This window comes from Nicotiana sylvestris, chromosome 6 (assembly GCF_000393655.2).
Source record: "Nicotiana sylvestris chromosome 6, ASM39365v2, whole genome shotgun sequence".
Lineage (NCBI taxonomy): Eukaryota > Viridiplantae > Streptophyta > Magnoliopsida > Solanales > Solanaceae > Nicotiana > Nicotiana sylvestris.
Window position 1 is genome coordinate 66,722,532 of NC_091062.1, and position 20,363 is coordinate 66,742,894.

The window sequence follows — 20,363 nt, forward strand, 5'->3', positions numbered from 1 at the left end:
TATTAGCCTTATTATTCATAACATGTAGTAGAGGAGTTGATATCACTGAAGCTATTTTAGTCCAATTTTTTTTCCTAGTAAATTCTGCACAGATTTCTTAAACGGGGAACAAAACTTAAAACAGTATCGGGTACAAAACTCGGCCCGACCATAGATAATAGTCGGAGTTTTTAGCTAAAATTATCCCTTATCTTTGAGGGTAAGTATGATTTTGTCCTCTAAATATTCCACTGAGCATCTTTAATCCCTTAAGTTTGCTAAAGTGGAGTAGCTTTGGTCCTTCTAGCAAACTCTAGCTAAAAGCCTAAAACTAATGGTGACCCGTTAAAACTCACGTGTCACCGTAAAAAAAAAACCAACAATTAAAAAAGGTAAACCCATTCCCGAACCCTCAAAGCTCAAATACCGCAATCGCCATTGAAAAGCTTTGATTACGAAAAAAGGCAAGAAGAAAGGCATTAGGTGAAGCTTTGATTTTCTTTGTTTATCTACTTTAGAGTTGGATTTGATTTTATAGTGCGTAGAAACTTTTCTCCCTTGTGAATCATTACTTACGTTCGGTTTTATAAAAATTTCTAACATCCATCCATCTGTTAATTTTTTTTTTCAATTTCTTCCACTAGTTTGATAAAATTTCCCGTTAAATTTATGAAACAGTTGTATCAACTATCGAAAAAATTAGAATTCCTTTTTGTTCTCTAGTCTGCTAAAAATTGAAAGGGAAATTAATTGCAAGTGATATCATGAGGCCCTTCATTGTTTTTTATAAGTTAGCCGCATATTTGTAGATTTCAACGCTTTATGCAGATAAGGAGTGGCATCTACTGTCACTTTATATATCGAGTGAGATGAGTGTTTTTCAAACTCTAGTTATCATGTTGAAAATCTAGTTTAGAATTTGTGAAAACTGTTGAGTTCTTCTAGCTTAAGTCTTTCACTTGTTTGCCATTTCTTTTGCTTAGTCTGCATGTTTACACTTAATAAGGTCTTGCAAATTCTGACATTGGAAAGATTATGACGTTTTTACTTACACTCTGTTTGGATCATTGTTCCCCATCATTTTATAATGTATTGTATTGTATCGTATCATCTTATGAATATAATGATCGGATAGATTGTATTATTTGTTACTGTTAAATAATATTTTGTTGTTTGGTTTAACTGTATCGTACTGTATTGTAACCGATAAGTTTACTGAAATACCCTCAATTGTTTAAATATTAAATTTATAAAAAATTATGCATAAAAATAATTTTAAAAAATAAAACAGAAGAAGGCAAAATGCCTTAAGAAAGTAGAACAAAGGAGCGAGACAGAGGAAGGCAAAACAAAGGAGCACAACTAATTAGAATTGAGTGAAAAGCAAATTAGGAGAAAGAATAAAACAGAAGGCGGTAAAATACTTTTAGCGTTGACGGCAGAAGTTTTGGAAAAAAACAAAGTAGGTTACCAATTAGAGATTTGGAGTTAAAATAGCAAAAAAAAATAAAAATTAAAGGGTAAAATAAAATTGTGGAGTAATGAGTTAAGGCATAATTAGAAGAAAAATAGGAAACAATCCCACCACACCAAATCGGTTGTTTCAAAAAAGAGGACTTTTTATTGTTCCGGAACAATGACTTTAACAATACAATACAACCAATTTTAACTAAACTATCAAAACAAATATTATTTTGGGATTAAAATATAATACGATACAATGTGGAACAACCGTCCAAACAAGATGTTAGCTTGCATGCCTCAAGTTTCAAACATGAAGGTTGAAATGGAGAAACTATGGGACAGACAAAAGGAGGAGGATCAAGTTGATAATCACCGTTAGTTTTTAGTCAGGTTCTGTTAGAAGGATTAAAGCCGTTCTACTTTAGCAAACTTTAAGGGATTAAAGATGCTAAAATGTATACTTTAAGGACAAGGTTAGACTACCCACAAAGAAAGAGGATAATTTTGACTAAAAACTCGTCTTTCTCCCTTTTCTATCTTTCTTTCTCGCAACTTCAAAGAAAAATTCTATTGCTTCCTTACGATATTGGGGTTCCAACACCTCTACAAGTTCTACAAATTCTCTGTAGCATAATATTTTTGATATTCAACTCTGTCATGTAAAGGTGAGACAATTCAATCAAAGTGATTCATCTGATTCTTGAACTCTTCATTTGAATTCGATGACCCTTCTCTCTCTTTGGTGTTCTATAACAAATAACGAAATACAATTTGTGTTCTTGATTCTTGTTTGTCTGTCTGTTTTTGAGATAGATATCTCGAATATACTTTGTATTTATCAAATTTTTGGTCTATATGTTGGTTTGTTGCTGCAATTTACTACTCCCATAGTCCCATATGAAATATTGTTTTTTGTTTTCTTGTTACTACTTAAGAATGCGCATTATATCTAGATTGATAATATATTCGACTGAGATTACCGTATCACCAGATGAGCTGGAGGAACAGTTTCCGTTGTTTAGCCAAGCGATACAAGTGCAGATCATCAGAAAGTTTCACGATAAATGAGCTTTGGGATGGGATTTTTGTTGCTACAAAGGATTCTCTTTTCCAGTCACAATCACAAAGAGGATACCTATCATCTTCGCTTAGTCCAACTGGAAATCCTTCTGAAGCATTTAATTATGAAAGAAATGTCCCAGGGAGGGCTAAACTGCCTGGATTTGTTACTGGCCTTGCCCAAGGGACTGGACCAGGTGCAATTGTTTTATCTCGCCAATATGGGCAGAGGTCGGGAGATGGTCCTGATTTAAGCAGGGAATTTTTTGTGCAGCTTTGGCTTGCCGATGAAAAGAAACAAAGATCTGGAGGACTACAAAAAAGAAAATTGAGAAATACCGTAGACCAGAGAAGAACAGGTTTTGGAAGTCAAACATCTTCCCAAGTTCCATTTGGAAAATGGTTCTCAGGTGCGTCCATTCCAGAAGAGACATCTTACAATGAAGTCAAGCCAGTTCTCAAGCAACCACCTACTAGCCAATCTGTGACAGGTATTTTGGAGCCAACATCACTTGAGGAGGTAGAGTTGTCAAACCCTTCAACCATTCATAGCAAAGAAATGGAGAATTTTATGTTCGACATATATGAGTCCAATATGAAATTGAATTTCCAAGTTAGTACTTTGATTGGTCTCCTAGCTGCGAAATGGCCAATCTTTTATGTCTTTGTTGCTTCTTTAAATTTGAATGTGTATGCAGTTTAGTGTTTGCTCTAGGAACTGATTAGGTTGTTTACTTCCTAATTCATGGCTCTAATGAATAATGTGTCTAATACCACTCATGCACTATGAGAAGTGTTTATACCCCAATGGCTTTTTGTTCACTTTATGGGAAATCTTTGGCTCTACTTAGTGCTCTACTCACCTTGTTGTTTTAAGAGTGACAGAACCTCTAAATCCTCATATTTGCAGCTCATGGATTTTATCTTAGAGATATTTTTTCCGTGCTTAAGGAACTATATATCTATTTGCTTGGTTCTTGCTCAAGTTCTTCATCTCAAATACCGGCATTCCTGGCTCCTAAGTGAGCAGTAGAGGCTTTGCTGAGCCGAAGTCACACTTCCATCAACTGCCTTGGGAACATTTTAAGCTGCTTTGGCTAGGATGTATACACGACTCACTTTATATTTTCTTTTACAGACACTGCTAGAATGTCTCTTTTGTAGTTTATGAGCTCTTTATTTCAGGTGGAAAATTTTCATTGTAATTTGTTACTTTTCCTAATCAAACATGTACATATGTAGCTATTGTTATCAATCTAAAATTTTATGATTTCTGCCTTAGTAATCTGTTTATAGTTTATAAAAAATCATCGAGTTTCCAATATCTTAATATCTTTCTTTTTTCAGGCCAAGGTTGCACCTCTTCTTGCAAGATCTAACTTGCTAATTACAAGAGATATAGAGTGGGCTAATCTTATGCTTGGTTTTGAGCAAGTAAGTTTGTGGTGTTTGCTAATTTATTCTTATTAATATTCTTATTATTATTACTATTGCAATTATTATTGTAATAATAATAAAGTGTTATTATTATTGTTGTTGTTGCTGCCTTTTGGGGCGGCTGGTGGTAGTTATGGCGAGGTGCATGGTGGCTTTGGCTTTGGGGATAGGAACGGAGGAGGTACTTCACTGTTAGACTTCGCTAAGGCTTTCGAGCTGGTGATTGCGAACTCGACTTTTCTGAAGAGGGAGGAGCATTTGGTCACTTTCCGGAGTTCGGCGGTGAAGACTCAGATCGATTACCTTCTCCTTAGAAGGTGTGATAGAGGGTTGTGCAAGGATTGCAAGGTTATCCCGGGAGAGACCCTCGCGACTCAGCATAGGCTCTTAGTGATGGACATCGGCATTATGATGAAGAGGAAGAAGAGGTATGCTCGTGGCCGACCGAGGATTAGATGGGGAGCTTTAACCAAGGATAAAGCCCGGGAGTTGGATGGGAGGTTATCCGCTATGGGAGCTTGGAGGAGTAGTGGAGACGCGAGCACTATGTGGTCGACGACGGCGTACTATGTGAGGGAGGCGGCGAGAGAGGTGCTAGGTGTATTGAAGGGTTTTTCTGGCAGGCACCAAGGAGACTGGTGGTGGAATGACATAGTCCAAGGTAAAGTGAAGGCGAAGAAGGTAGCGTACGCGAAGTTAGCAGGGAGCACAAGCGAGGAGGAGAGGAGTGCGAATAGAGAGAGGTACAAAGTGGCTAGGAAGGAGGCAAAGCTGGCGGTCACGGAGGCTAAGAATGCAGCGTTTAGTCGTCTATACGAGGAATTAAGGGAGAAAGGCAGGGAAAAGAAGTTGTTTCGGCTGGCTAAGGCGAGGGAGAGGAAGGCCCGGGATCTGGACCAAGTAAGGTGCATAAAAAACGAGGATAATAGAGTATTGATGGGAGAGTCCCAGATTAAGTAGAGATGGCAGACGTAATTTTACGGTCTTCTGAATGAGGAGGGGGACCGGGATATAGCGCTAGGGGACTTGGGGCATTCGAAGAGTCCCCGAGATTTTAGGTATTGCAGGCACATTAAGGTGGAGGAGGTCGTAGGGGCGTTGCGTAAGATGAGTAGGGGTAGAGCGACCAGGCTAGATGAAATTCCGGTTGGGTTTTGGAAGTGTGTGGGTAGAGCAGGATTGGAATGGCTGACTGGGTTGTTCAATGTAATTTTTAGGACGAAGAGGATGCCGGAGGAATGGAGGTCGAGTACAGTGGTACCGTTGTACAAGAACAAAGGTGATATCCAGTGTTGTAACAATTATAGAGGTATCAAGTTACTTAGCCATACCATGAAAGTCTGGGAGAGGGTGGTGGAGGTGAGGGTGAGGAAGACGACGTCTATATCCGACAATCAGTTTGGGTTCATGCCGGGCCGCTCCACTACGGAAGCTATCCACCTTATTAGGAGGTTGGTGGAACAGTACAGGGATAAGAAGAAGGATCTGCACATGGTGTTTATTGACTTGGAGAAAGCGTATGATAAGGTTCCTAGGGAGGTACTCTGGAGATGACTTGAGGCGAAGGGCGTGCCGGTAGCCTACATACGAGCGATCAAGGACATGTATGATGGAGCTAAGACTAAGGTTAGGACGGTGAGAGGCGACTCGGAGCATTTCTCGGTTGTTATGGGATTACACCAAGGCTCAGCGCTTAGCCCGTTCTTATTTGCCTTGGTGATGGATGCTTTGACACACCATATTCAAGGGAGGGGGTGCCATGGTGTATGTTATTTGCTGACGACATAGTTCTAATTGACGAGACGAGGGCCGGTGTTAACGAAAGATTGGAGGTTTGGAGACAGACTCTCGAGTCTAAGGGTTTCAAATTGAGCAGGTCTAAGACAGAGTACCTGGAATGCAAGTTTAGCGCTGAGTCGAGGGATGTAGGCGGGGACGTGAGGGTTGGGCCACAGGTCATCCCCAAGAGAGATAGCTTCAAATACCTTGGGTCGATGATTCAGGGGACGGAGAGATCGACGAGGACGTCACTCACCGCATAGGGGCGGGCTGGATGAAATGGAGGCTTGCATCTGGAGTCTTGTGTGACAAGAAAGTGCCACCGATACTCAAAGGTAAGTATTATAGAGCTGTAGTTAGACCGGCCATGTTGTATGGGGCAGAGTGTTGGCCGGTTAAGAACTCCCATGTCCAGAGGATAAAAGTAGCAGAGATGCGGATGCTGAGGTGGATGTGCGGGCACACTAGGATAGACAAGATTAGGAATGAAGATATTCAGAAGAAGGTGGGCGTCGCCCTTGTGGATGACACGATGCGGGAAGCGAGACTTAGATGGTTCGGGCACGTGCAGAGGAGAAGCCTCGATGCACCGGTGAGGAGGTGTGAGCGGTTGGCTGTGGTGGGTACGAGAAGAGGTAGAGGGAGACCTAAGAAGTATTGGGGAGAGGTGATCAAGCAGGACATGACACGACTGCACATTTCCGAGGACATGGCCCTTGATAGGAAGGCCTGGAGGTCAAGCATTAGGGTTGTAGGATAGGGGTAGTAAAGCTTTCCTTACTTCATTCCGGGGGTGAGACGGGGTTGGATTAGGGTTGGTCTTAGATGGCTTGCAGTTTATGTTGGACCCACACTATTCTTGTTGTTTGTCTTAGCCCCGGGCCTTAGATTATGGTTACTGTTATTACATGTCATTCATCTTTCGGTTTTTATGTGTATGTTACTATTATGGTTTCTATTGGAGTTACTAATGAATTCTCTCCTCTTGTTTTTTTTTTTACTTTATTTTCGTCTTTCTGAGCCGAGGGTCTATCAGTAACAGCCTCTCGGCCCCTATCGGGGCAGGTGTAAGGTCTGCGTACACATTACCCTCCTCAGACCCCACTATGTGGGATTTTATTGAGTAGTTGTTGTTGTTGCTGCCTTTGAGGAAGAAAGTGTTGCTTAATGTCGTTCTCCACTTATTGGACATGTCTATCACAAGAATGCTAGGTCCTTACTTTCAAGGCAATGTGTTCATGTTTACACATGTCATGTGTATGTGCAGGTTGTGGTTTGGAGAGAGGGAAGAATTTGTGACTTTTGGAGTGAGGGGGAGAGGAGCGATATGCATCTGCATATGAAGGGAAAAAGAATAGTTAGGGGCGAGGGGTTGCAAAATGAAGCTTTTTGTCTTTGCTGTTCTTCAACTTTATGTTTTCTTTATGTTAAACACAAGGACTCGACCCTTCTAGATATTTGCAAGATTATTTGGATAACTGGATTCTGCTTTAGAGTCATTTGGTATTGGCTAGCTTTTAAGCATTATCCATCTGACTCAGGCATCATATTTTAGAACATCTGATCTTGGATAATTGATTGAAGAAGGAACAATGAATTGCTAAACAGAAGTACTAGTTATCCTTGTCAAACGGAAAAGAAAAAAAGTGCTGTCCTCCAGAATGTGAAGCTAGTAGATTGTTTCTTCTCTATTACTCCATCTTTGTGTTGGAGAAAAGTTAAAGGAAAGCACTTTATCTTTGGGTTGGAAGCAAGGTAAAGGGAGACACTGGCACCCTGGGAGATTTTTGAGCACTATATTGCTTAATGTGTATTGGCTCTAATAGTATCGAGGGAGAAGAACAATATACTGAAGAAAGAACCATTTTCCTTTTAGAATTATCGATGATATTCCTTTATGTTTTAATGATCAAAATATAGGCACTGATCTAGCTAGGCTACCAATTTAAATATATTGTACAAGGACTAGATATTCTCTAGAATTAAGTAGGTTATGTACCTCATGGAAATAAGATGTCCTACTGGCGATGTAAGAGGTTCCAACTGAAACGGCCCTAGCCCCTAGGCTGCTTTCTTCATTGTGGTTGAATGTTTGCATTCTTTCATATTGAATTAAACGTAAGTTTAGTGAACTCCTTTGCTATTCAGAAGTCTGATGCAACCATTCGCTCTCTAATTTTGGCTCAATTTTATATTTTATCTGCATTTCGCTCACTCGGGGTTTTTCTCTTGTCTCAACCATCAGAGCAATATTTTTGCTTCAAGCTCATTTCTCATCCTACTTAAACCTACTCTGCTTGCTTCGGGCCCATTATTTTTGTTGAGTTTCTTGAACTCCTCAAAAATCAACCCTATTGAGCACCCAAAAAGCTTGAAGAGAAAAAGAGAACAAAAATATTTACTTCAGTTGCAAAGCCAAATTGAATTATACATGCCAGAGGATGTTAGAGACATCAATTGTACATGAGTTTCTTCCAGGGTTTTATCGTGGTCTTGAGATAAGTTTTGGGGTTGTATATCTGTAAAGTTTTCAGTTTTTTTTTTTGGGTCTATTTTGGTCTTTTTCTTTGATCTACTTATCTTCACTATAAATTTACTTTAGGGTTTGTGATTGATTTGTCAATTTACAGGAAAACAGATATGCAGTTATGGATGTCTGTTACCCACAGTCAGTAAGTAACCTCTAACGCCTTCTAGTTCTAACTTCTAAGACTGCAGTTCACTGCTTGCATGGAATGTTTGATCTAACAAGTTCGCCCTCTTTAATCAATTAGTTCTTACTTGTATATTGTCTTTCTAGCCTGTAGGTTTTATTCGTGAACAAAGTAACGTCCTTGCCAGACAGGTACTTCCAGTTCTTCGTTTTGCTCTCTATTTTGACTTATTTGTCATATTTAGCTTTTTGCTCAAAAATATCTTTTATTTCTATTCTCGTTTGGGTTCCAATGAGGATGTGAAGAATGTTCTTAATTCAATGATTAGGCAGTATTGTAGAGTAATGCAAAGGAGAAGCTAACTGCATATCTTTATGAACATATATCATGTACGTTGTTTTCACATGGCTTTACTTCACTGACATGGTCAATCAATATCTTTATTGTAGTTTCTAGTTGATGAATATGCATGCAATGCATCCTTAATCAACTTTAACTTTTTGAATATCCTATACCATGTCTCTGATATTGGTTAAATGAGATTGAGAAGTCTAAGCAGGATCAAATTGTTTAGGTATAGGTCTACCTGCATGAATTTGGAGGACAAAAGAATTGGTGTCATTAATTTTATTTTCCTCTCAATGGCCAAAGATTGTAGAGGCTGAGTGATTGTGTTTAGATGATTGACATGGTTCAAGCTTTAATTGTAAATGCATCTGTAGCTCTATGAACCTATACCAGATATCCTGTGGTTAGAGGAGAGTAGCATGCATTAAATGTTGGTCACTTTGAGGTTGAGAAGTATACGAAGAAGTGAATAGTCTAAATAGAAGTTTATGGATTTAGCTTCAGTAAACGACATTGTTGTCAAAGGCGCGCTTAAAGCACGCGTATGCCTTGAAGCGAGGCTCAAAACATGTTGCGCCTCGCTTAGCGGACGCCTCTGTGGTGCAATCAGGGCTCTAAGGCATACTTTTTCTTGCCAATGAGCATAACCTGAAGTGGCGACACGAAACAATTGATATATCACTTTATTGTAATTGTTTTTTTTTTGTCTATATATTTGTTAGTCATGCTTATAATCATTAGTCTTGGACTACACATATATATATTTATACTTTTTCTCCCTTGCGCCTTTTTCCATTAAAGCCCACACTTTATTTGCGCTTTGCGCTTAAATCCCCAATGGACCTTCGAGCTTTTTTGCTCTTTCGCCTTTGATAACACTGGTAAACGGGAGGGGGAGGGCTGCAACAGGGAGCAGTGATGGTGATTCTGCCTGTACAAATCGTGTCTGGGGTATATGACAATGCAAGTTGCAGCTCTTTGAAGTTGAAAGCTCGATATTGAAAAGTGTTAGATATTTATACATTATATGGAGATCAACAAAAACTGGTCATTTATGTAGTTGGTCTTCTTTCATGTTGGTAGATGGTTGGCTGATCTACAGATGCATATCCACCCTCATTTGTAGGACGGCGTTACTGATGTTATTATCTTCTTCAATGTCTTAGAGAATATGATTAACTTAGCAGTATGTGCTGAAGGCTGCAAAATGGGAAGTGACAGAAATTCTGCATGTGGAGAGTGGAATAGGAGATCTTGAATATGAAAGATTGATATTGAATGGTGGCGGCATATTAGGCTAGATATTATACAAGGGTTCCTTTACATTGTTGGTATTTCTCCTGTTGTTGGCTAGTATAATGCATTCCCCTATATATAATCATGGAGAAAGGTATCTTCATCAAATTCTAATCTCATCATGTGGAAAAGGAATATGATCATTGCCTACACCATTCAATAAGAGCCAGAATGTGACATTTTACCAGTTCATGGTCTTCACTCCTGTCTAGATATTCTTACAGTTCATGATGTGCCATTCATGAATGTATTTTCTGACTTCTGTGCACATATATTTCACTTAAATGTTCTCCTCTGTCAACCTATGCAAAAAAAGGAAAGAATGAAAAGATACTCTTAAAGTTGAAAGATGCTTGGAGTTGTCATGCGTTAGACTCAGTGCACTTGTGTGTTTGTTCTCTAAGCTGCACTGCGGGAGTGGAATAATGATAAACTAAGAAGTTCTCTAACCTGAGGTCAATAACCAATAATATGGCTGATGAGTTACCCTGAATGAAGAAATATCGTTTGTTCAATATCTTAAAAAGTTTGGAAAAAATTTGATAGTGGTGAACTATTGCTTATCAACTGTGCGCATGAAATTTGATATAAAGCAGAGAACTACATGCATAATAAACATTTCATTAGTTTTACTGGAGTCAATGCATATCCCTCTTGTTTAATCTTTCCAGTTTTTCCTGTCTTGCCATGCACGAGTTTTTCGGTTCATCATTTTTGAAGTGCTCTCTGTCAGAGGACTGAATAACACATTCCAAATTTAGGCTGGGCAAGAAGTTTGTGAACGATATTTTGAAACCTGATAATCTTCTTGTATGTCAATCTATGACAGATATGCGTACTGTCTTCCAGTGAGAAGTTATTAAAACAGAGAGGAGATAGAGAGAGAGAGAGGCAGAGACTCCTCACTTGCTTTAGGCTCCAGAGAAATTGAACTACGTTGAAAATGTTGGAACTCTTTCTACGCTGTTAATGATATTATACATCTGATTAAAGCTGATCAATTAGGTGTATATCTTTGTTTCTCTCCGAGGGTGGGGCAAGAAGTCACGACATTCTATCTTAAAACTAAGGGTTTAGCACTTCGCCATCTAAGCGCTATACCCATTCTATTTGCCTATTTGGCCAAGCTTCTACAATCAGCTTATTTTGAAAAGTGTTTTTCTCAAAAGTGCTTTTTTTAAAAAAGTACTCTTGGTGAGAAACAATTTGTGTTTGGTTAATTAATGTGAAAAGTATTTTTGAGCAGCAATTAGTGTTTGGCCAAGCTGTTAAAAAGTGCTTATAAGTGTATTTTTCTCAAAAGTGCTTTTGGGAAGAAGCTATTTTTTTCCTGCTTCTCAGAAACTGCTTCTACTCAAAAATACCCTTTTTTCCTTCTAGACGCTTGGCCAAATACCTTAATTTTGGGGAAAAATACTTTTGCCCAAAAAGAAGCTTGGCTAAATAGGCAATATGTTCTTGAAGGGGATCATGGGTTTGACTCTACTCATCAGTCCTAGTATTAGTTAGGATAAGTTGGTTTTAATACACTTGTGATGGCTACATGAGTGAACTTTAGGAGACACTTGGTTGCTGTTTGATGCGTCATGTTCTTGGTTCTATCCTCTGTTAATTGGTCATGTACACTTAGAGATTTCATCAATGAGTATTGTTCTTTACCTATCAAAAGAGATAAAAGAGAGAAGAAAGCATCAATAGATGGGTGCTAAAAAAGGTATTGCGTCTACTAAGAAAAAAGGAAGAGAGATGCTCTTCCCTCTCTCTAACTTTCCAGTCTTTGGGAGACTGGAAAATCCCTTCGCATTCCCTTCTCCACCCTCTTACCACTACTGTTCCACTCTTCCACTTCTATTTTTCACTCTTTTTCATCTTCTACAACGCACATTTTCTTATCTTTCTTTCTAAATCTTTTTTGTACGGGCTTTCAGGTCATCTTCAAGTTTGATCATCTACAAGCTGTAATCTTTTTTCTTTTTCTTGTGGAACACATGCCTTTGTTTGTGTGGACAACAAATCTTTTGAGGTGATAGAGAACATCACCGAAAAAGAATGCAGGTATGAATGGATTAAATGCAAGCCCAGATTTGTTAGTTGAATTTTCGTCAACAAGGTTTCTGATCTGGCTTTGTCAAGTCATGTATGTTGCTTGGTACTAAGAGCCACTGAAACATTTGTAGCAGATGGTAGCTGCACAATCATTATGTTACCCCAGAATTTCGACGTTTATGGTAGATTTCTGCGTATCGTCACTTCTTAGGGGAGAAGTTGGAGTGCAATTACTGTTTCAGAATTTCAAAGAACTCTGGGTGGTCTGTTATTACAGATAAGCTATGGAATTTCATAGAAAAATCTCCCAATTTAGAGACTCTATCTAAGCCTAAAAGTTGCGCAGAAGTTACCAGATTGAGAAAATGATCTCTAGACTCTGTTCGTGCCAGTAAAACAAAAGACCAGGAAACCAATAGAATTCTCATTAATGAAGCCTTCACTTTGTTCAGGAAAGAATTTTTCAAAAGGTGTTTAGTAGGGAGCTTTATGACATGCCAATCCCTGCCTTATTAAATGATGTGATGCTTTGAGTTCGTAATAGATGGAGGATAGAAGTTGTGTAAAAGAACACTTTGGTGGTCTTTTCCTGATTGAATTTCCCTTAGTTTACATGACGATGTCAATTTTAAAGTCTAACTGGGTTTAGAGGGGCATGTCTTGCTTCTGTTTTGATCAGACTTCGAATATTTGCTTTTCCAAGGGAAAAAAAGGTCCTTTCTTCCACTTGGATCAGACTCATGGAATTACCTCTTCATTTGTGGTCTGAAAATCTCTTCCAAGAAGTTGGAAGTTTTTTGGGAAGACTTGTTGACTTAGATAGATAGAAGTAAATCTGAAAAGGCAAGGATTTGTATCCGAAACCCACCCTCTAAGATACCCAGGTTTCCTGAATTCATCTCTAATGAAAATTTTGGTGCATTCTAGTGTGGGTGGAAAAGCATTTTTCTTATGGTTCGGCAAATGTGGTTCTGTGAAGAAGAAAGCTAAAGTGGTGATTTTGTTCGGAGCGGATCTTTCCATGGTCTATCAACAAATGTAATAGCTCCCCCCCCCCGGTAGGGGGTGGGGGTGGGGAAGAACCCATCAGGCGTGGAGGATTTTCAAATTTCAAAATTTCGTGGGTCAGTCATCTCTCAAATACCTGATATTACTCCAAGTTATGTTTCTAACCCTCAAAGCATTTCTCTCACTTAAATTTTCACTTACTGAAATATCCATATGCTATTTCTTTTGGCTCATTCAACCCTTCCCTCACGCTCTCTCAGTTACTTTCAGAAAACCCCACTTCTATAATGTCACCCGAATCAGGCCCGACTTAAAAAATCAGCCCTCTTAATCGAAAGAGGGGTTTTCAACTCTGCTGTAGATGCATTTTGTGTGAAGAGCCAAAAGAGGATGTTTATCATCTTTTAACGCATTGTAATATCACTCGGCAGATATTGAACGTGTTTTTAGCAATACTTGGCATCACTTGAACAATGCCTGAATCCACCTGTGACTTACTACTTTGTTGGAAAAGACACAGACTAAGCTACCCTTCTGTAAAACTTGCAACTCCAATCCCCTTGCCATCTGGTGGACTTTATGGATTGGAAATTTTTTTTTTTGAAGGCAAAAATAGAAACATACTTAGCCTTAAACATAGTTGCATTTCTTTTTTAGCTTTCTGGTGCAACCTTACATGATGTAGATTTTAATGATTTATCCGACAGGGGAATTGCACTCTCTGTTACTACCTTTTCTAGCACTGGCTCAGTGCAGGTTACATTTAAAAAAGTTTCCCCATTACTTGTCCCAAAAAGGGACCCAAAAAAAGTATCAATAGATGAAAGAGCTTTTGAGAACCTGGCATTTGCTACAGGTTTCGCAAGTGAAGCTGCATCTTGTTGCATTAATTGTACACTAATACCTTAAACTGGCAGCAAGCTGATTTTTTCTTTTTTTTTTTCTTTATTAGAGTGTTCCAGAAATTTTATTATTTTAGTATCTCTTCACCTAAATGTGTTGTTTTTCTTTATTGTAGTTTCTTCGTACAAGGCGTCCATTTGTGGCTTGCATAACTGACGGCCTGGGTAATGAGCTCTTTAGGGTAAGAAATTCAAAACAGGGGTTTTCTATTGTTCATTGAGCTATTCAGTTAGCTCTAGTTTCAGAATATATGTATACCCGAATATATACTTTAGCCATCTTCTCTTGTCGAATAAGGTTCGGAGGCCCTTTTGGTGGATCAACAGCTCAATTTACGGAGAGATAAATGGAAAAGTATGCACTTCTACAATCCATTCTGGTGAATTGTCATTTTTTACTTCATATATTCCAATAGTTTTAAGGTCTTGCTGTAAATGTTTCCAGGAGGTTGGTGTTGTCCACAGAAGATGGCATCTCTGGAAGAGAATTTATGATTTGTACTTGGGGTAATCTTCTTTTCCAGTATTTCCACGTATTCATGTTAGTCACATATTTATCTTTCTCTGTCAAATCTCTTGTTTCGAGGGGTTGTATGATTCGAAGATCGAATTAGGTGGAGACGGTAACAATGATTTTACTAAGGGATTGTAAATTGGTAGAATAACTTGCATGGTTCATTAATTGAGAGTGGATTTAAGTTGGATTAAGGTTTTTAACATGTAAATTGAAGTCAGTTGGGTTCATAAAGCTGAAAATATTCTAATTTCACATTCTACAATGTGAAAGAAAAAAAAGTTCAAGTTTCATGGGTGGTATGGTAGTATCAAGTTCTTGAAATTTATCACATCTCCTGGTTTTTCTATAAAAAGGAGAGATGGTCGACAAGAAGGGAGCAACCTTTGGGCTTTACCTTATTATCGGGTAACATTTTCTTCTAGAACTTGTTAAATCATACTAGGTAATAGACATTTTACATCAGACACCTCCTTTTTCAAATAAATATCGTGCTTTTCATCTATAGCCATCGCAAATCCATGTTCACTTTGCTAATATGAAATATCTTGTTACTTATTTTCTACGAAGAAAAGTTTTTTTATTCCACCTTTTGCACTTCCGTCTAAATTAACCAAATTTAACCCTTACTTTGGATCCATTCATAAAAATTAGTATGCAAATCGAGCCATAATTTAGTAAATATGGAGAGTCAGTTAAATCCTGAAAATTATGTAAAACTTGAACCGGAATATTGCTTGAGATGAAGTATGATTTAGGTTGTCGACTTGAGAGAACTAGTAAAGATTTTTGAAGTTTCTATCTTAGACTTAGTTAATAGGTAACAGGAACCAGGTAGCAGTTGAATTCAATAGCTATGCAAGGCTTTGCTATGGTAAATGTCTACAGGTGCTTGTTGGTAAGATGGTAGACAGATACAATCGAATATAGGAAAGAGACATTTTACCCATGGCTTTTTTAAATGATTGAGAAACTATCTTAGCTTATCAGTATAAGAAGCAAATTGCTGCCGATTTACTTTAGCTCTGTAGCTGAATATCAGCTATAGTATGTGAACTTTCACAAACTTCTTGTCTTAACCAGCTATCCATATTGACAGCTAGATTAGCGATATAGGTATGTTATCTGCCTGAATCTGCAAATGTCACTTCAGATTCAGATATTGCAGGTATTAGAATTTGAATCAGAAGATCTGCCAGTAGATGTGATGAAATTAGTCATCATTAAGAGATATAAGCTTCCTTTATGATTTTGAGCCCTTTTTCGGGGTTGGATCATAAACTACTGAACCTGACCAGGCCATCGGAGAACCTTCAGTTACATTTACCAAATCATTCTTATCAACTCATAATAAATAACCATTCTTTACTTTGTTTCGGCGATTTTTGTGAAGTGGCAAGTCTAAGTTTACATTAGATCCAATATTAGGAGTTTGCTTTTTACAATCTTGTTAGAGATTTTTGTGTCAGTAGAAAATACACTCCTTGTATTGGAGAACCTAAACTATTGTTTACATCTTTTTCTTGCTATGCCATCTAAATCATCGATGACTCCAAGGCTATATTGTGAGTTGGGGGCCAAGGCTCCGACAGGACCTTGCCCGAATAAATCTTCCGATGAGGAGTTTGAAGGGCCCGGAAGAGGAAGTCCTTGCCCTCCCCTCCTACTCAAAACCAAAACGAAAGAGAAAAGATCAAAAATTGCGGGAAACATAAACAGTGACCTGGAGCTACTTCATTTATGATTCCACCTTCTAGTATTTATTGAATATGGGGGTTTATTTGGATTCCACCTGTGCTTCTAATTTACTTTTTATTTTTGTTTCTTTATTTTGAACTGTTAATTTCTTCCTTTAATTTTTCTTTTTTTATTTTGTACTGTTAATTTCTTCCCTTTGTTTTCTGTCTCTGTAGTGTTCATCTAACTTTTTAGTTCTTCTCTATGTTGAACTTGTGTTTCGAAATTTTGTTTTGTAATAAGCTAGAGTAACTTTTTGATGCAGTCTTTTATTTATTCCAAGTCTCTAATTGCTTTTGTTGCCTCAGTTTCATTTACATTATTAACTTATTCTAAGTTTAAAATTAATAAATTATTTTTAAAAACTTAAATTTCAGAATAGGAAAATTAAAAAGTAGAAAATAAAAAGAAATATGCGGGGCGGGTTGAAGATGTACAAAAATGCTATGCAGGGAAGGGTGAGTTGAAATTTTGTGGGTTAAGCCTCAACTCGCCCCGCCCCACTGCACCCCTAACTAAGAACATGTCTATCACATGTTGTAGGAATAAGCAGTTTGCTGTTGTTGAAAATCCTGGCTTCTGGAATTGGACATTTACTTTAAAGGACATCGATGGGAAGGTGCTGGCTCAGATAGATCGTGATTGGAGGGGTTTTGGTTTTGAGGTGATTCTTTATTTTCGAGCTTTTAATGATATTTACCTGAGGATGCATGAATCAGAATGGTTCTACATACCAGGGAAAGCACTTTATGTCTTTGTCATGAAGTTGAATGTTTCTACATTCTAGCCTCTAGGCTAAACTTTTTATTGTCTTCTTTGGTCTAAGGTACTTCCTAGTCAAAATTCTGCGTTTATAGCTGTTTATTATTTCTCATTTTCCCTCACATTGTGGTACACCCCCGCCCCAACTAAAGTCGAATATTCAACTACACACGTAACCTTTTCGGGTCCTATTACCCTCCTGAACTATAAAGTGAAATTAACACACCCTTGACTGATGATGTGGTACAGAGTTTGTGCTCACTCTCTTGGAGGTGTGAGGCCAAAATGAGTTAAAAGCTGACTAATATGTAGACGTGTCATTTTTCAATTGGCCACTTTATATTTAGTTACATCAAAATAACTATTACTAAAACTGAAACTGATGTATCTTTTTTTCCTTTCTTTTTTTTCTTCTTTTTTGAAATATAATCAAAATTTCTTTCTTCTTTTTCTTTCTTTTACATTAAACTAGTAATATTTTCCCTTTCATCTATCATCTCAAACTTCCCTCTTTCACCAGATCGGCTGACTACCCCACATTAAATGGTGAACTGTCAAGCTTATGATCAATATTCTGAAAAATTTCCAATTGCTTGAAGAAATACTTTTGCCTTTTTTGGCCTAGTCCATGTTTTCTGATGAATTCTAGTGTACAACATTCATTCGATCCTGTAAATTGAGACTAAATGGCAAAATTGCAGACCATCTTGACATGAAAGTAATGAAGAATAGTTTGCAATTTCTGAAACTAATCGAAAATTGGATAATACTGTTGAACCTCCATCGTCGTCCTTCTACTGTAAAACCCAAGAAATCCATCCCAATTCCAGACACGAAAGAGAAGATGGGTGTGAAAGAAAGAAAGAAAATGAAAAAATAAACGAAAAGGAATGCAAAAAGAAAAAAAAATTGAAAAGAATGAGAAAGAAAAATGGAAAAAATTATAAAATATACACCAGCGCGTGTATGTTGTACCAGAAATCTGGCTGTTCAGTATCAGGGTAATATTAATTCCATTTTTAAATAGTTCGGGGGGGGGGGAATATACCCCCGCAAAGATGTGTGTAGTTGGAAATCAGACTTTAGTTCGGGGGTACTTATGTCTTTTCGATATGTGTCTCTTCTGCTGCATAATCAGATTTCAGTTCATGGTGGACCTGAAAACATTTTTGTGAACTGTTTTGGGCCTGTTGGAATACTACCTCAGCTTCCATCATTTTTTATGACGAAGAATTAATGTTTGTTGTTTGTATGACAGATTTTCACTGATGCTGGCCAGTATGTGATTCGGTTCGGGAATGCATATTCTAGTATTTGTCCTATTACAGGGGTAAAGCACATCTACTATATCTAAAACCTTCACTTATTTTTCCAATTATCTATAAGCATTCCCCCCCCCCCCCCCCAATAAAAAAAAAACAAAAGAAAATAAAAATAAAGAGCAAAAAAGAAAAACAGGAAAAACTCCCTATTTTCGTGTGTGGTTAGATTGTGTGAGCCTGTGAGGTGCTAGAAAGTATATTGGCCTTTCATGTTGTGGTATATTGTAATGTCCGAATTCAACTATCAAACAACCTTTTGTAGACTAATTTACCAAAAGAATAGTCGGTGAATCCGTGGCGGGAAGAGCTGAAAATTGTTATTAACTTGTGTCAAATAGTTTATTGGTTGCTGTGTTATGTGAATGTGTTTTGAGATCATCTTGAGCGAGCTAGAAATGCAAGGTGGCATATATTGTGACAAGTGGCTGGTGTTTATCAGTTGTTTTGAAATGATTCCTTTTTCTGTATTAATGTAGATTCAAGAGTTGGAAGTAGCTCGCCCATTAATCCTATCAGAAAGAGCAGTAGCTGTTGCGCTTGCTATATCTCTGGATAATGATTATTTTTCAAGACATGGAGGCTGGTGAGTAATTTGGTAATCGATTTATCCTGTGTTTGCATAACTAAGGAACTGTTTACCCATTACGAGGAAAGCTGCTCATATGCTGCCACAGTATTGCTTTTTGAGAACTGACTGCTAACTTCAAGTCAAATTTGATTTATTCTCAGGGGAATACCATTTGTTGTAGTCAGTGAATGAGATTAAATATGTATACTTAACTAGAAGATGTATAGAGCACCAAAGTGGGAGTAATCAAGACCCTGTTTTCTCAAGATCTCTACAGTATTCTTCATTATGTTTTAGATCATCCTACTGGTCAAAGAGATCATCATCCTCATGAAAAAGATCATCCTGCTGTAAGAAAATGCTGCTCGGTCAGGTACTCACTGGTTACTCTTTCAAGTATTAGTCTCTGCCTGTTTGTTGGCCTTCTAGGTTTTGCTACACAGCTTGTTGTGATGATGATAATGTTAGGAGAAGTCTTCGCGCTGGAGTAGCTCCCTCCATCTTAATGTTTTTGATGGGGTTTGTTACGTGATAACAATGCATTTTAGCTAAAAACTTTGACTTGATGTTTATGCCCTTGAACTTGTAGTGCTTTCTCTACTGAGAATCGACACGAAATGTTCTGTCAATGTCAATTTGATATGTATATCAGCTGAGAATTTAAGCGTTCCTGGACTACTTGGAATCATACATTTTAAAGTATTATCATAGGTTCAATTATCAATTATGTACTTTACTGTTGCTACCAATGCACAATTGTCTACCAGATATGTTTGTAGCTTTGTTTTAAAAGGCAGAATTGGGACTCGCCGGGAGCTCGCTCCGAGGCGGAGCACTCGTAAAACGCCCCAGGGCTTATGTGTGGGGCTTAGTTCCGTGAGACTTACGCCTCGGCCATCGGGGCTTACGGCCCGGACACGCCCAACACCCAGCTTACTGGGCTCGCCTAATAGAACTTTATGCATTTGTATGTAACTAACTTTGTAATCCTCAAATTTTCTTAATAAATCGTTGACTATTCAAAATTATTTTTTTCTTAATCATAAATCATTCAATTGAGAGTATTTTATATCATAATTAAAATAAAAATTATTGCACATTATCCACTAAGACTGCTATGATAGTTAATTTTAAATAAATCTTTCATTTAAAAAGTATTTATTTATTAACTTTTGTTATGTTTTTACTATATAATAGTCCATATTTTTTTTATAATTATTTTTCTAAATATTATTTTTTTTCATGTTTACGAGATACAAATACTTATTAATTTAATAGCTTAGTATTAGCTAGTAACTATTTATAACTAATTAGTTATCATGGTATTGTATGGTGAATTATGTGTCACTTTATTAACTTGTTGAAACTTAAAAATAAATGATGCTAGAGAATCATATTTAAATTGTGAATGATGTTTTATATAAATTCTCTTTCAAATAGAAAGCATGTTAAATAAAAGGAGTATTTTAAGAAAAATAACAAATTATA

The 20,363-nt window shown here is 37.6% G+C and overlaps 1 protein-coding gene across 1 annotated transcript; it reads left to right on the plus strand.

Annotated features, from left to right (window-relative positions):
* The first annotated feature begins 348 nt into the window (after nucleotides 1-348).
* On the plus strand, nucleotides 349-19,550 carry LOC104223146 (phospholipid scramblase family protein C343.06c). Its single transcript, XM_070150212.1, has 12 exons — nucleotides 349-462; nucleotides 2,435-3,022; nucleotides 3,850-3,936; nucleotides 8,349-8,390; nucleotides 8,519-8,563; nucleotides 14,089-14,154; nucleotides 14,271-14,327; nucleotides 14,418-14,479; nucleotides 16,767-16,887; nucleotides 18,244-18,315; nucleotides 18,784-18,890; nucleotides 19,037-19,550. The coding sequence occupies exons 2-12, from the start codon at nucleotides 2,435-2,437 to the stop codon at nucleotides 19,065-19,067; spliced, it is 1,278 nt and encodes a 425-aa protein (XP_070006313.1). The 5' UTR covers nucleotides 349-462; the 3' UTR covers nucleotides 19,068-19,550.
* Nucleotides 19,551-20,363: the final 813 nt, after the last annotated feature.